At 40.4% G+C, this 17,196-nt stretch overlaps 2 protein-coding genes across 2 annotated transcripts; both read left to right on the forward strand.

Moving 5' to 3' along the window:
- The first annotated feature begins 729 nt into the window (after nucleotides 1-729).
- On the forward strand, nucleotides 730-2,675 carry LOC138887253 (uncharacterized). Its single transcript, XM_070168978.1, has 4 exons — nucleotides 730-1,293; nucleotides 1,372-1,668; nucleotides 1,722-1,883; nucleotides 1,992-2,675. Exons 1-4 carry the CDS (start codon nucleotides 730-732, stop codon nucleotides 2,673-2,675), a joined length of 1,707 nt encoding a protein of 568 aa, XP_070025079.1.
- A 12,167-nt stretch (nucleotides 2,676-14,842) lies between these two features.
- On the forward strand, nucleotides 14,843-15,283 carry LOC138887254 (uncharacterized). Its single transcript, XM_070168979.1, has one exon. The coding sequence runs from the start codon at nucleotides 14,843-14,845 to the stop codon at nucleotides 15,281-15,283; it is 441 nt and encodes a 146-aa protein (XP_070025080.1).
- The last annotated feature ends 1,913 nt before the right edge of the window (nucleotides 15,284-17,196 follow it).

Below are 17,196 nucleotides of genomic sequence, written 5' to 3' on the forward strand. Positions count from 1 at the left end.
AGTAGTGGCTGTGCAGACAGTGCAGCAGGCACTTCTCTCCAGGAAAAAGTACACCACGAGTTGACATCACTACCTATTGTGATATCTTTTGTGATAAACAACCTAGTGCAAGACACACCAAGATTTGTGCATTCAGTGATATTCTCTCAAGAAAAAGAAGCATTCATTCGACATTGAAGTCACTGGTGTGTCAAGAACAAGAAGACAACTCCACTAAGGATCAGTTTCTAAACGAGTCTTATGTATATCCATAGTTGAGATGTAATCTTGTTAATTGCTCTACATTGTAATTCCTAGTTTGCTTTCTCAGAAGTGTTGTTTTAGGAACAAATCAAATTCGTAAACTTTAGAGTTTATGTTGTGACTAGGAATAGTCATAAGTTAAATCCTCTTTAACTAAGAGAGTTAGAGAGTGGCTTGTGGTGGTTGCATCACAAGATAGTTTGAAGTCTTTGCAATCGGGTAGTATTGCAAAGTGGCTTGTAATAGGTAGATTACAAGTTAGTTGAGTTAAAAGCCTACAAGAGTAGGTTGTGATTTTTTGATCCCCTTGTGTGGGATTTTTCCACGTAGAAAACCTCTTTCCTTCTTTACTTTCAGTCTTACTATTTTATAAGTATCAGCCTCATATGGGACCAGGTACTCCATAGTTTGGTGGACTCATACAGGCTATCAATTGGTATCAGAGCGGGTTCCTCCTATCAAGCTAATACCTAGGAAGGATCCTAAATGGATGCTCCACCAAACTTTGAAAAAGGACAATCAACCTATAGACCTCCCAGATTCAATGGTCAATACTACGGCTGGTGGAAGACTTGGATGGATGATTTCATAATGGCTGAAGATTCAGAACTGTGGGACATCATTTGTGATGGTCCACATGTTCCCATGAAGAAACTTGAAAAAACAGGACCATTGGTGCCCAAAGGGAGAAGAGAGTACAGCGACACTAACAGAAAAGTTGTAGAAAAGAACTATCGTGCCAAAAAAATCTTGATGTGTGGCATAGGACCTGATGAGTACAATAGAGTATCCGCTTGTGATACTGCCAAGGAGAAATGGGAAGCCTTACAAACTGCACACAAAGGAACCACTCAAGTCAAACAATCCAAGATCGACATGCTCAACACTGAATATGAGCTCTTCAGGATGAAGGATGATGAGTCCATACAAGATATGCACACCAGATTTACCTCCATCATAAATGAGCTTCACTCACTTGGAGACGTCATTCCCAGAAACAAGCTTGTAAGGAAAATTCTCAGTTTTCTACCTGGGTCTTGGGAAAGTAAGGTAAATGCCATCATAGAAGCTAAAGATCTACAGACTCTGACCATGGATGAGTTGATTGGTAATCTGAAAACGTACGAGATGAAAAGAAAGAAAGACAGTGAAAGAAGAGAGCCTAAGAAGGAAAAGAACCTGGTGCTTAAGGCTGAAAGGAGTGATTCAAGTGATGAAGAGCGTGACATGGCCTATCTTACTAAGAGATTTCAAAAAATGGTTCGAAGAAATGGTGGCATACCAAAGTGGGGCAGTTCAAGCAAAACAAGGAACAACAATCTTTGTCATGGATGTGGAAAGCCAGGGCACTTCATCAAAGACTGCCATCTCGCGAAACAGGAGCAGTACAAGCAAAATCCTGACAAAGCTGGAAGAAGGAACCTGGTTCCAGAGAAAAGATTCAATTGAAAAGTGCTACAGACAATATCATTAAGCAGGCTCTTGCTGCTTGGGGAGACTCCTCAAGTAAATCCGAAAGGGAATCAGATGCAGAAAACAGTTCCATGATAGCAGTGGAGACTAAAGCAACGAAGTACGTTTCACTGTTCGCACTGATGGCTCAGTCAGATGATGATAAAGAAGAAGATGAAGACGATGAGGTAAACTTCAACGATATTTAGAGAAATCTAAAATCCTATTCCTCTAAGAAACTAAGGTCCTTATCAAATGTCCTAATTGACGATTATTATAGTCTTGTAAATGATAAGGAGATCTTGACTGAAGAACTAGGGGAGGCCGAACAATCCAGAGATGATCTAGTGGTTTGTGTAGTGGACATTAATGAAACCATAGCTAATCTTGAACTAGAGAAGGAGTCCCTAAATGAAAGAATAACTAGTGTGAAGAATGAGAAAAACGATCTGATGGTAGTAGTTGTTGATCTAAAAGAAACAATAGAAGGTCTTAGCAATGAGAAACGTTCCTTAGAAGAAAAAATTGCCTCCACTGAGGAGGAAAGAGATGACCTTCTAGTAATATGCGCTGATCTAAAGGAAACCATTAAGGGACTCAATAGAGAACATAGGAATGTAATTCTTGGGAAAGGGAAGGAAGTAGCCAGTGAGTCGCACATCTTGCTCGAAAAGGAGGTAACTGTTGTAAAAACCAGTCTTTGTAATGAACTCGAGAGAAATCAGCAACTCCAAGCTGAGTTGGAAAAAGTAAGAAATGATCTTGAAAAATCCTTGAAATGGACTTGGTCCTCAGATGCAGTCACGACCATGTATCTCAACAATAGTGGGAACAGGCAGGGTATCGGGTTCCAAAGGGAGAAAACTCCCCACAACCTACATAGCAAGTATGTCACTGTACCTGATAACTGGCTATGTACCCACTGTGAAAACAATGGGCATTTTAAAGAAAATTGCCAGGCCAGGGTTCAGTCTGCTTAGAAGAACAAAGCATTTACTGATAGAGTGACTACTAGCAAAAGACCAGGTACCACTCGTAAAAAGTAGATGCTGCCTGTGTGGACCGAGAAAACCCTCATTCATCCTTTTATAGTAACAAGGGACCCAAACTAGTTTGGGTTCCTAAATCTAACCCCTGATGTGTATGTGCAGGGAGCAGTAAAACAAAGTAGATTGCGATGGACTATGGACAGTGGATGCTTAAAGCACGCAGCATCATGAATTTCTTCTCACTGAAAGCCCTACAGAAAGCGAATGTATCCTTGAAAAGAAAATAAAGGGTACATTCTTAGTGAATGAAAAGGCAGAAAAGGTTTTTCTTGTCATTTGAGTAGAGACAGGCACTATGTGAATGACCAAAAAGGTGTTGTCATCAATCTAATAACTAGCCAAGTAGTATCAATGAACAAAGGAAGCAAGAACAGTCACTCCTGCTAATCATCAATATGAGAATAAGATGAGTGAAATCACAACTATGGGATGAAGGGGCAGTATATGCAAATTTTTCACCTCCGAAGAAACTAACTCAGTCGGACCTGGTCCGTGATCTGCCAAACTCAAGCGTGACCTGGACATGAGCTCACAAAATTGATGGAGGATGAGGAGGAGAAGGGATTTCACACAATATCTTAAACTCCAAGGATGGCATAACCAAAATGGCGTAGAAGAAAGAAAGAACGGATCTAGAAATTGCTGCATGAACAGTGCTCATCGTCTAGGGAATCACCAAGAAACTCTGGGAAAAGGAATGAACATTACTCTCTACTTGGAGAACGGGTGTCGGACCAGGTGCCTTCTAAATCAAAACTCACCAGGAACTGCCAAATTAGAAGAAAATGCCTTGTGCTTGACAATAGGAAGGGTCAGCTTGGGGAGCTCAATGCAAAAGGACGAGCTAAGGACTTCTTCTAAGGTTCAATCCACAAAACGAGGCCACAGGGTCTTCAACAAGGAAGCACAAAATGGCAGGAAATGCTCATGGGGCTTCAAATCAGGAGGGTGATAGAGTGAGCAAGATGAAAGAAGACTGACGAGAGACAACGCAACATCATCTTCCATGTCTCACAAAGAACCTTGTACATCATTTGCCACAACTGAAGCTGAAGGAAGAAGAAAAGATACAGCTCATGGCACTACACAAGCAGCAGAACACAAAGTGTAAGGAAATCAAACTGACCTCCATATGTTTCTTCCCAACCAACCTCTATCTCAAGTTGGGAAACCAAAGTGTACTTGTCATGATCCATGCATTATCTTCTGGATGACAAGGAAGCAAGACGAGATGACCTCATCAACATCTGGAGAGAAATTGCAAACACATTGAAGGGTGAGATCCTCTTCTGAGGGTAAATATGAATAAGGGATCGATCAATGGAAAGGATTGCATAACAGAAGACCAAACTCCAGATATCTGCATCAAATCCTCAAGTAGAGAATATTTTGGATAAATCAAGGCGAAGACGGGGTAACAAAAATCTAATAAAGAACCTGATTCTCCATCTGTTGGCTGTGTAAGACACCTTTAGGTAAAGATAGCTAAAGTATTTTCTGACCAAGCCTAAATCACATCAATACCGTTGTAGGTAAACGCGCATGACGATCTAGAAGCCAAAGGTACAGTTATGAAATGGAAGGAGGGGAGCTGCTAAAATCTTGTTCAAAAGATTGCTCTGGCATCAGGTTCTCGTATCTGAGGTTAGTAGGAATGTGCTAAATTTTTGCATGCCCTTTATAAACAAAAAAAGGCATATAAATACTTTGTAATTCAGCTACCACGTCATTCAACTTTTCAACGTCTGAGTGCCATGTCTTGTCAGTCAAATCCTTCATCCCCTCTACACGGTAACACTTCCCCACAAATCTACCGCCATTTTTAGACGTTTCAGAACGTGTTTCGCTCCCCACTCATCATTAGTTCTTCTCCCAATAAGAAACTTCCCCTCTTTCTCACAGTAAGTTATGAACCTTCATCCCCTGTGCATAGCTAGGATCCTTTCCCTATCTACTCCTTCCTCTTTCAACTCATATACTAAGTACTCATCCAATGGAGATTGAAAAATCTTCTCATTCCCCCACCATTAACACTGTTCCCATTTCTTCATCACCCTTGAAATCATTCCCAGAGCTTCACTATTTCACGCCTTCTACCACCTTACACACTTCTGGGTCCTCCTCCATCCCTACAGTTTTTCCATTTCTAATAAACCCTGTTTACCAGTATTTTGAGAATCCTATGTCCAGTCAATCTTACGATCTCATCAAAGACCACACAGAAGGTCTCACTCCTCGAGTATCAGAAGTCCCTAAGGACGATCCTGCCCATTACCTTAATACCTCCATGTTAGACTCAGTGACTCTTAAGGAGTCACCAAAAAAGGAAGCAGCTTATAACATTATGGCTATAACTGTAAAGAGTCTGATGGATGAAGAAGCTTATCTCTCCTCAGAGTATCAAGGTGAAGACCTAACACTCCTAGGAGATGTAAGAACCACAACACTCCGCGAGTCCTTGGCTCATGAGATATTTTCAAAAAAGCCTTCTGATGAACCTGATTCACTCCCATGCAAACTCACTCATGTATCTTCTGCTCATTCCAAACTCCTAGAATCTTCCTCAAAATCACCCATCAACCGGTCACTACAGCAAGAGAATTTTGAATCCTCATTGCAGAAAAGTAAGAGAAGTGTCAAGACAAGGAAAAAGAGGAAAATGAATCCAAAAGATTTTATCAAGAGTGTGCCAGTGAATCATATAGACAAAAATGCCTCTAGAGAACCTGGTTCTTTAGTGCAACAGTCTGTGATGATTAAGGAAAATGTTGAAGAATAGAAAGGGTCACCTAGGAAGCACAACAGCAAGTCTAAATGGAGTAAAACTGAGATAGTCGTGTCAAAGGGAAAAACTGTAGAGGTAACAAGATGGAAATGAGAGTCTATCGAAGGAACCAGAAACTAGGAAAGGGAAACTATTCATGAACCTGGTCCATCAAAGTCCTTAACCTGTGATGGTGTTCGGTGGCAGCAAAGATTAAGAACTCAAAAAGTGTTGTGGGGCAAAACTTTTGATCCAGCAATTTCGGAAATGGCTGGCATGAGACAAATTCTGGAGATTGTAGAATTTCAACAATGGGAACACCTATTTGAAGGGAGCATGCCTCTTGTGTATGAAGATGTAGTGCAAACCTTCTACTCATCTCTCTTCACTGTTGAAGGGGACCATATCTATGCAATTGTAAACGGAGTGGACATTGTACTCGACACATCAACATTGGGAAAAAATTTCAGAATCCATGTGAAGGTGTATCCTCAGTCAAGGATGTTTGTGGAGTAAACTTTTGGAGAGCCATTATGAAAGAGCAAGCTATTCAATAGGGGGAACATGTCCATAAGAAAGTGTTACTTCCTGAGTATCAACTTCTCTTTGAACTGGTCAATAAAGTACTCCGACCCCGCTCTGAGAGACGTTCCATTGCCACAAAGTCAGATTTGGTCCTGATGGGAGCGCTTGATGAGTTTGTACCAATCAACCTGCCAGCAATCATAATAGATCACATGTAGAAGGTGGCAAATTTTAAGGGTGTCAAATTTTAAGGGTGGCAATCATGGGTTACCTTATGGCTTTCTCCTCACTCAAGTGTTCGGATTCTATAAGGTTCCCTTGGGAAATCCTAGAGTGGGCACACGCAAGAAAACGTTTTCTAAGGCCACTCTAAAATAATGTGAATATATAGAAAAATTTGGTGGAAGCATCTCGACCATTTCTCAGCTGATAAACGCCCAAAATGTAGCCTTTGAGGAAACACGAAAGCTGAGGGCTCAAAATGCCATTCTAGAAACTCAGCTTAGCCAAGCAGCTAAGGGACCTAATTCTATACATGAGAAGGTTGCCAAATTGAGAAAGGAAAATGAGATACTTTGGGCTCAACTATTTGAAGAACAACTGGCCGCAAATGCTAGACTGGACCTGGTTCTCAAAACCATTATTGTCTCTTCCTCCAAGCCTCTTTCCCTTAGTGCTCCCTAGGATTCTCCCTAGTATCTAGCTATTTTTTCTCCAACTTCCTGTGGCTGCTGTTTTACTTGTGTTTACTTGTTTTTGTTTTGTGATAGCATGTTGAACTTAACCATTACTTCTCCTGACTTGTTCAGTCCAACGTAAACATTAATGAAACAGCTCCCCTTTTTCTTTCATGTACAACATTGTGTTCCTCTAGTTTATCTTTTCTGTCATGATTGTGTGCACATATATGGCATGAGCTAGCTATGTTAGACTTTTTTATACTTATTACCTGCGTGTGCTCTTTGTCATACTAGTTGGTCTTTTTAATGATACCAAAAGGGGGAAATATAATGGATATAGGGATGGAGCTGAGAAGATTAAGGGGGAACTATGTTATGCATGTGATGTGCTATGTCTGTGATGATCAAAGGAGGGAGATCTAAGATTAAGGGGGAACTACTGCTGTGATGTGCTATGTCTGTGATGATCAAAGGAGTGAGATCTAAGATTAAGGGGAGATCTAAGATATGGGGATAGGGCTGAGAAGATTAAGGGGGAACTATGTTATGCCTGTGATGTGCTATGTCTGTGATGATCAATGGAGGGAGATCTAAGATTAAGGGGGAACTGCTGACTCATCTGGTTAATTAACTGTTAATCTTGATCTAAATAAATGCTTTTCATCCTTAAGTTTGACATCATCAAAAAGGGGGAAATTAATGGGTTTTCAATGTCTTAGCCTTATACTTCTTATGTTTTGATGATCTAACAAACTTGTTATGAAGAACCAGATAGAGAACCTTGTCGCACAGGTTATACATCTCATATGAACAAGTCAGCAATAGGAAGGAACTAAACGATCACAAACATAAACATCATAGGGACCTGGTGCCCCGGTCTCTTAGGGTTCTCCGGCACAAAGAAGTCAGTAACTGTACGCAATCAATATAAAGAGGAACACAACAGGGACCTGCTCTCTGTAGGTTCTCTGACAAAAGTACAGGTCAAGTACACAGCTGAAATGTGACAGAAGAAAGTGACCATCTGGTAACTGTTACAAAAGCGGAACACAACGAGGACCTAGTCCGTTGGTGTGTTATGACAGAAGTACAAAGTCCATTATCCAGCTGGAATGCAATTGCCCAGTAGTGGTTGTGCAGACAATGCAGCTGTCACTTTTCTCCAAGAAAAAGTACACCACGAGTTGACATCACTACCTATTGTGATATCTTTTGTGATAAAACAACCTGGTGCAAGATACACCAGGATTTGTGCATTCAGTGATATTCTCTCAAGAAGAAGAAGCATTCATCCGGCATTGAAGTCACTGGTGTGTCAAGAACAAGAAGACAACTCCACTAAGGATCGGTTTCTAAACGAGTCTTATATATATCCATAGTTGAGTTGTAATCTTGTTAATTGCTCTACATTGTAATTCCTAGTTTGCTTTCTTAGAAGCGTTGTTTTAGGAACAAATCAAATTCATAAACTTTAGAGTTTATGTTGTGACTAGGAATAGTCATAAGTTAAATCCTCTGTAACTAGGAGAGTTAGAGAGTGGCTTGTGGTGGTTGCATCACAAGTTAGTTTGAAGTCTTTGCAATCGGTAGTATTGCAAAGTGGCTTGTAATATGTAGATTACAAGTTAGTTGAGTTAAAAGCCTACAAGAGTAGGTCATGGTTTTTTTATCCCCTTGTGTGAGATTTTTCCACGTAAAAAATCTCTTCCCTTCTTTACTTTTAGTCTTACTGCTTTCTACGTATCAGCCTCATATGAGACCAAGTACTCCATAGTTTGGTGGACTTATACAGGCTATCAGATGCGGTGTGTGGTGTGAGATTGGGATTTACATGTGCAAGTATACAATTCAGATTCAAAAGGAAGGTCATGAGTTTATGCAGCACAGACGAATTCAGATGGTGAGAAAAATGTTGGAACTATTTGGTATTACCTGAGAAGAGTTTACATTTAGAAGGCGTACTAAGTTTTGACTTACGGATGCTTCATTGGATTGCGGTACTCGCCTGTTTGATCGACTACTTATATTCAGATTTTTTCTATGTGGCATGGAAGAATTATAGAAGTATTCCTTGTTGGGTGATCGTGTATGAGAGATGTGTTAGACATTTGAGTGGTGGAGTTGGGATTAACTATGGTGATTCGTGTGTTCTATAGATTTGGAGACTGAGAGTTCTCAGATGCAGATTGTTTCGAGGTTGTGGACTGTAAAAATGTGGCCAAAGTTATCCAGATGTAGTATGTGTTATAGTTAGATCATTTTGGACTTTCATAGGGTTATTTAGCTATTTGTGAATGATCGAGGTTGATTTGGGGGCTCATTGGTAGGCCTAATGAGGATATGTATTCTACATTGGATCAGATTGGTTGACTCCCATACTGCTATTGTTGAGGGATGTGCTATTCGGTTAGAATTGATCTTATTCGTATATGATATTTTCTACGTGTTACTCTTCTATGCTACAATGGATTGTGATATGTTGGTTAATTGAGATGCATTTTTATTTAGGTTGTGCGGTGAAATTCGAGCAAGATGGTTATTGGGTGTTGAATGGCTGATTGTGCCTTGGTTATGGTCTTTCCTGTTTGTGGTATATGATCATGCACTTCGTGTATTTGATGTCTAATTGCGTGTGGTTATTGATTTAGAGCATTGTGGCTTGAGGTATTTCATATGGACCGGTATTTAGATGGGGCCATGCATTGCAGCGGGGTTATGTTGGGATATGATCCTTTGTCATAGATTCGTGTGTCTTGGTTCTACTATGTGTGATGGGTTAGTAGCATTATATTTGTGGTGGTACTTGTTGAGCTTGTTTGACGGTTCTCTCATTTGAATCATTTTCCATGTTTGAGTACATTTGGGTTTTTGCTTATTGGTGCACGGATTGCACAATTTGTGGCTCTAGGTAATATTGGTGTGGCATGTCAGTAGAGTAGCTTGTATTTGATGAGATGAAGTTTTTGGGCCTGAAGTGATTGCTATTGATTTGATTACGGTATGTTTGGAGGAGTAATATCGGAAGTTAGCTTAGAATTTAGGCTATGGTTCTGGTTGGGCAAGAGAACTCCATGACTTGTTGATCTGATGAGTGATTATGAGTTTTTGCGTGTTTCTTTCATCATAGGCAGTGTACAAAGGTTTTGGATGAAGTTTTATTTGATATGAGGTTCATTACCAGTACTGGGTTTGTTTTTAAGTAGCTACGCTGATTGAAAATTATTGCTACGAGTATGCGAGTTATGTGGTATATCATGTAATTTCATCTTGGGTTATGGTTATGGCTTGATACAGTTTATTCAGACTTATACAAGGTGTAAACGTGAGATTCGGGTCTGGTAATGGATTTCGGATGTTAGAAATTGGGTTCTAAGGTTTACGGACAAAGGTTGAAGTAATGATCTTCAGTTATGTTGTATTGTCAGGCTTACATGGATAGGGTGATGTGGGATCGCCCCGAGGTATGTACAAGGTGAGTTACATGGCGATTTGATGGCTTTGGAACGACTCTTGGCATGTTTGAGGACGAGCATATGTTTAAGTGGAGGAGAATGTAACGATTCGACTTGTTGTTTTGAGCATTTGCACTTCACTCGGTGGTTTAAGGGCATGAGTAGCTCCGTATGATGTATTATGACTTATGTGTATCGACGGTTTCGGTTTCGAGTGATTTGAAATTAGTTTGGAAGAATGAATTTCATTGTTGAAACTTTAAGTTGGAAGAGTTAACCAAGTTTGACTTTTGTGTAGTTGACTCCGGAATGGAGTTTTGATGGTTCTGTTAGGTTCAGATGGTGATTTTGGACTTGGTCGTATGCCCGGATTTGCATTTGGGTGTTTCTAGAAGGTTTGAACGCTATTTTGGCAAAAGTTGGAAATTTAAAAGTTTGAAATGTTCATAAGTATGACCGAGAGTTGATGTTGATGATGTCGGGTTCAAATTGTTGTTCCGGGAGTTGGAATAGGTTTTCTATGTCATTTGGAACTTGTATGCAAAATTTGGATTCTTTCCGTATTGGTTAGGCTTGAATCAGATGCTTGGTTCGATGTTTGACATTTATGAACTTAAGAGGTTGATCTTGATCGATGATTCGTGATTTTGATGTTAATATGTGTGATTTGAGGCCTCGAGGAGGTCCGTAATATGTTTTGAGACTTGTTGGTATGTTCAGACAGGATCCCGAGGGGCTCGATTGGGTTTTGAGGTGGTTTCGGACCATATCTAGGCCATTTTGAGTTGCTGGCTTTTTGCTACAGGAGTGTACATCGTGATTGCGGACTTTGGGTCATGTTCACGAAGAGCAAAATGGGAAAAAAAGACATGTGAATCGCATTCGCGAAGAAGAAATTCTGATGTCACCGAGCCGGCTTTGGAAGCTTATATCTTGAAATATATAAGAAGATTGGAGATGATCCAAAAAAATGGAAGTTGTAGTCCTTTGTGTCAAGTTTTCAAAAAATCAAACTGTTTGTCATTTGGAGTTTTGTACAAAACGTTATGGTCATTATACTAGAGGTTGTATGGAAAAGTTGGGCAAGCTTGTAGAAATTTGTTCATCGCAATCGTGAAGGGTAAAAACTAAGTTGGAATATTTTTTGAACCGCGATAGCGATGTTGGCGTCTACGATCACGAAGAAGGACCCATGGCAGTGCATTAAAACATCAAATTTCAGGATTTTGCGTTCATTTTCTTCACATTTTGAGTTGGGGAGCTCCGATTTGGACGATTTTTGGGAGGACTTTCACGACATGGATTGGGGTAAATACTTTCTACTCGGATTTGATTATATTTCATAATTCTATCTTCGATTTTGGCATTTTATTGATGATTTTGAAAGACAAATTGGGGGGGGGGGGTTGTCTAAACATTCCTAAAGTGAATATTTGAGTTTTGAACATCGATTATGAATCGGATTTGAGTGAAACTACTCGTAATTGAATGGGTTATCAGAATTTATAAGTTTTGTCGAGTTCTAAGGTGCGGGCCCGGATTTGGCCTTTTGGTTGACTTTGAGTAAATGTGTAAAGACTTGACCTTTATTATTTGGAATTATTTTCTTTTGAGTTACTTTTGGCTAGTTTCAAGTCGTTCGGAGGTTGATACGCGTGGTATGGCGTTTCTAGAGTATTGTTTGGCTTGTTTGAGGTAAGTAACATATCTAAACTTGGATTTGAGGGTATTTAACCCTAGGAACTATGTTATAAGAGATGTATTGAGGTGACGCACACGCTAGGTGACGAGCGTATGGGTGTGCACCGGAGAAATCATGATTCTAGTTGACTATTAGACTATGACCGAACTTGTTTTACTATTATATCTTGTTACATATATGTTCACCCTACTTGTTTGATTATATAAGCTGTGAATCATGTTAGAAATCATGTTTAGGCTATGTGTTTATTCGGTTGAGACCTAATAAGGTTATCTCTATTGTTTTGAGTTATCTACTCTAACTATAATTATCTACTTTGTCATGATTCTTCATTTGCATATCATATCATTCAGTTACATCACATATTATCATTTTGGGATGAGTGGTACGAGAGTGTGAGCACTTGAGACTTAAGAGATTGATGACTGAGTTGGGGCCTGAGAGCCAGATTGTAAGTGATATTTATGGGATCGGGTTGCACGTCATAGCAGGCCTTATTGGCTATTTAAGGGATCGGGCTGAACGTCGCAGTAGGCCTTATTGTCTATTTATAGGATCATTTTACTGGGCAGGTGTCACTAGCGCGAACAGGAGCGCGAAGTCGCGCATTTTTGCTGAGTATTCTGCCTCCCGCGCGCGAACAGGCGCGCGAGCTCGCGCGTCTGGAAGGTTTTAAATATCTTAAAGACCGGAAATAAGAGAAATTGAGTCATTTATCAAGCTTAGGGCTTCCTCTACACCCCCAACTCGACCAAGGCATCCGATTGCACACCTAAGGTGAGTTTTTAAGTGTGTTATCATGGTGATTTCACTTCTCAATCACTAGTTACAACATGATTTTGATTGGGTTTCATAGGATTTCTTCAAAATCTCAAGAAACACCCCAAAAGTTGTCTTTCAAGATTTGGTCTACAAGAGGTAACCCTACACCCTTAGATTTACATATATAGTGTTATTATGGAATTATGAGTATGAATCAAGTATTACAACTTATGGTATGGTGATTGGAAGTCATAAATTCTCAATTTAAATGCATGACCATAATAGGGATTTAAAGGTGATTATTTGATAGGATTTGTTGGTTGGGTGTGAATGGATGGTCATACATATGTTTTTGGAAGTTATAAATTTGTTAGGAATGATGGTGGAATGAATTGTTGGTTAATGGTGATAGTTGGATGAACCAACACTATAGTTATGAGGTGTAAATATCTATGCCTACAAGGTGTTTGATAATATGCCTAAATGGCATAAGTTATGGAATTTATTACTAATATTGGGTTCCATTGGATGTTGTTGTTGTAGATTGAAGGTTCTTAGTAGTGTGGATCATTGTAGTATCACTAAGGGGCAAATTGAGGTATGTAAGGCTAACTCTTTACGTTTGGGAATATCTATGATTCTCCCTACGTCCCATTCATCATGAACATTACTAGTTTCCTCAGAAAGTAATTATGCCTTGGTTCCATGAATAGAAGTAGAACTTATATTCTCTAGATGACATAGTTTCATAATCATTCGATATTCTATGAGTTTCAGTTATGACAAATCAACTTATTATGAATACTCATCTCAGTTTAATCCTATTCACTATACCAGTATCATGTAAGTCGGTATGGCTCATTATTTCAGTATCACATATTACAGTATGATTCTTAGTTCCTGATTTAAATTCCTGAATGTTGAACACCTGCATTTGGGCTTGAGGCTGCAGTTTATGCTTTATGCATTTTGGACCTGAGGTCGCAGTTATGTATACGTATACTTGGGCCCGAGGCCACAGTTCTGCACATATATATATATATATATATATATATATATATATATATATATATATATATATTGGGCCTGAGGCCGCAGTTTAATGTTCAGATAAACAGGTTGTTCATCATTCAGAAGAGGGAGTATTCACTTCCTTACTTCCTTGTTCAGTTATCAGTTTATCAGCTAGCAGTTCAGTTTCAGTTTCAGTGTTGACAGTTCTTTTGTTCAGCTATTTTACATACCAGTACAATTCAAATGTACTGACGTCCCTTTTTCCCGGGGCCTGCATCTCGCGATGCAGGTAACGATTTTCAGGTTGACGATTCTGCTTGCTAGGACATCTCGTATCAGCTATTGTTGAGCCCCAGTCTTCCGGGGCCTTGTCTCTCTTTTGTTTTAGTCATTATAGTATTTCAGTTAATAAGGTATACCGGGGACCTTTTCCCGATAAATAGTTAGCATTTGCAGTATTCTTTAGAGGCTTCGTAGACTATAACTCAGTCAGTCATATCTTAGCAGGATTTCATGTGTTAGCCTTGTCGGTTACTTGTTTATACTTGCAGACCTTTCAGTATTTTCCGCATCTATGATATTTCAGTCAGACTCTTTAGTAGATTATCATGTTTTATATTTACCTCTAGCTCATAGTTACAGCACATGTTGATTCAGCCAGCCAGTTGGTTCGCTCGGTCACATGTAGTCAGGCACCGAGTGTCGTGTTACGTCCAGGCCCAGGTTTGGGGCGTGACAAAGCTTGGTATCAGAGCCCTAGGTTCAAGAGTCCTAGGGAGTCTATGAAGCTGTGTCCAGTGGGGTCTCTTTTATGTGTGTGTGCGCCACACATGTAAATAGTTGACCACCAAGACATCTAGGATTGTTCCGTTTCTTTCATACTCTAGATCGTGCAATTAGAGCTATGATTTCAGGAATCTTTTTAACTCGTGCGAATTGCGTATTTCAGAAAAATGCCTGCAAAAAGAAAGTACACCAGGAGGGCCTCAGCTACTAGCCAGGGGGCCACAACTAATGTTGCTCAGGATGAGGACACTCCAGCCTAGGGAGTTGCATCGGGCTTAGTGCCCAGTGCTTCAGACATGGATGTCAGGGGAGCTATCTAGTTGTTCACCCAGATTGTTGCTAATTAGGCTCAAAGGCAGGGAACAAGTGATGTTCATGAGACGGGTAGTTCCAGGTCTAGGGAATTCCTCAACATGAAACCTCCCGTCTTTACAAGGTCTAAAAAGGATGAGGACCCGCAAAACTTCATTGATGAGGTTCAGAAGATATTTCAAGTGATGCATGCTACAGACACTAAGGCAGCAGAGCTTGCTGCGTACCAGCTAAAGGATGTTGCCAACATGTGGTATGAAACATGGGAAGAGTCCCGAGGGGAGGATGCAGATCCTACGACTTGGATGTATTTTGCAGATGCGTTCCTTGAGCACTTTCTACCCATTGAGGTCTTGGAAGCTAAGGCTTTGGAGTTTGAGAGACTCAGACAGAATGATATGAGTGTGAATGAGTACTACCTCAAGTTCGTCTCTCTAGCCAAGTATGCTCCGGAAATGGTATGTGAAATGAGGGCCAGAGTTAGGCGGTTTGTGTTGGGGCTTTCAGATGATTTGTTTGCTGATGCTAATATAGTTGCTTAGAATAATGACATGACCATCACTAAGATGGTTGCCTTTGTTCAAGGGAACGAAGACAGGTTGAAGGAAGAAGAGCGACTACGGAGAGATAAGGAGAGGGAATTCAGCAAGAGAGCTAAGTCTGCAGGAAATTTCAACCATGGGGGATCTCAAGCAGGAGGCAATCGCCAGTTTTTCAAGAAATCAAAATCAGGACCTGCTCCATATTCAGCTAGTGCACCGGTTTCGAGGTCGAAGTTTAACAAGAAAAACCAAAATTTCAGAACGACAGACTCGCAGTCATAGGCTAGTGTGGGCTACAGAGTCCCTGGTTACCCTATTTGCAACACGTGTGGTAAGAGGCACCTAGGGTTGTGTCATTTGGGCACAAATGGTTGCTTTGGGTGCAGTCAGCAGGGCCACTTCTTGAGGGATTGTCCATTGGAAAAACAGAACAATGGAGGCAATGCAGCTCAGTCCACTAATTCAGCAACCCATCATAACTCTCAGGCCCAACAAAGGCGCGGTGCAACAAAGTCTAATATGCAGGCGGTGGTCGAAACCGCTTGTATTCACTGGCAGACCGTCAGGATACAGAGGCTCGTGGAGATGTTGTCACAGGTATGCTAACAATATTCACTTTTGATGTCTATGCTCTTATAGATCCGGGATCCACCCTATCTTATGTAACCCCATATATTGCGAAGAAATTTGGGATAGAACCAGAAAAGTTGTGTGAACCCTTTGAAGTGTCCACTCCAGTTGGAGAATCAGTTATAGCAAGGTGTATCTATAAGGGATGTCCAGTTAAAGTGCATCATCGTCTTACTGTAGCAGACTTAGTAGAATTGGAGATGTTAGACTTCGATGTGATCATGGGCATGGATTGGTTAGAGTCATGTTATGCCAAAGTGGGTTGTAGAACCAAAATAGTAAGTTTTGAATTTCCCGGTGAACCAGTCTTAGAATGGAAGGGTGATGCAATAGCGCCTAGGGGTAGGTTTATTTCCTATCTTAAAGCCAGAAAGATGATCTCCAAGGGATATATCTATCACCTGGTTCGAGTTAAGGATGCAGATGCTCAGATCCCCACTCTCCAGTCGGTACCAATTGTAAATGAGTTTCCAGGAGTGTTTCCCGAAGATCTCCCTGGAATTCCTCCCGATAGAGAGATTGACTTTGGAATTGATCTACTTCCAGGCACTAAGACAATATCTATTCCGCCTTATAGAATGGATCCAACAGAGTTGAAAGAGTTAAAAGTCCAGTTGAAAGACCTTCTAGATAAGGGATTTATAAGGCCAAGTGTCTCACCTTGGGGCGCACCGGTCTTGTTTGTCCGAAAGAAGGATGGGTCGTTGCGTATGTGCATTGACTATCGTCAGTTGAATAAAGTCACCATCAAGAACAAGTACCCTCTTCCCAGGATAGATGATTTATTTGATCAACTTCAGGGTGCCCAGTGTTATTCCAAGATTGACCTCAGATCGGGATACCATCAGTTGAAGGTTAAGGAAGTCGATATTCCAAAAACATCTTTTAGGACTCGATATGGGCATTTTGAATTTTTGGTAATGTCATTCGGTTTAACGAATGCACCAGCAGCTTTCATGGACCTTATGAATAGGGTCTTTAAGCCTTATCTTGATTTGTTTGTTATCGTGTTTATTGATGACATCTTGATTTATTCCCGTAGCGAGACTGACCATGCTGAACATCTCAGAATTGTGTTGCAGACACTGCAAGATCACAAGCTATATGCAATATTTTTTAAGTGTGAATTCTGGTTGAACTTAGTAGCATTTTTGGGCCATGTCATCTCAGGGGAAGGCATGAAGGTGGACTCTAAGAAAATAGAGGCAGTGAAGAATTGGCCTAGACCCACCTCAGTATCCGATATAAGAAGTTTCTTGGGTCTAGCATGTTATTATAGGCGT

The sequence above is a fragment of the Nicotiana sylvestris genome, chromosome 3 (assembly GCF_000393655.2).
Source record: "Nicotiana sylvestris chromosome 3, ASM39365v2, whole genome shotgun sequence".
Lineage (NCBI taxonomy): Eukaryota > Viridiplantae > Streptophyta > Magnoliopsida > Solanales > Solanaceae > Nicotiana > Nicotiana sylvestris.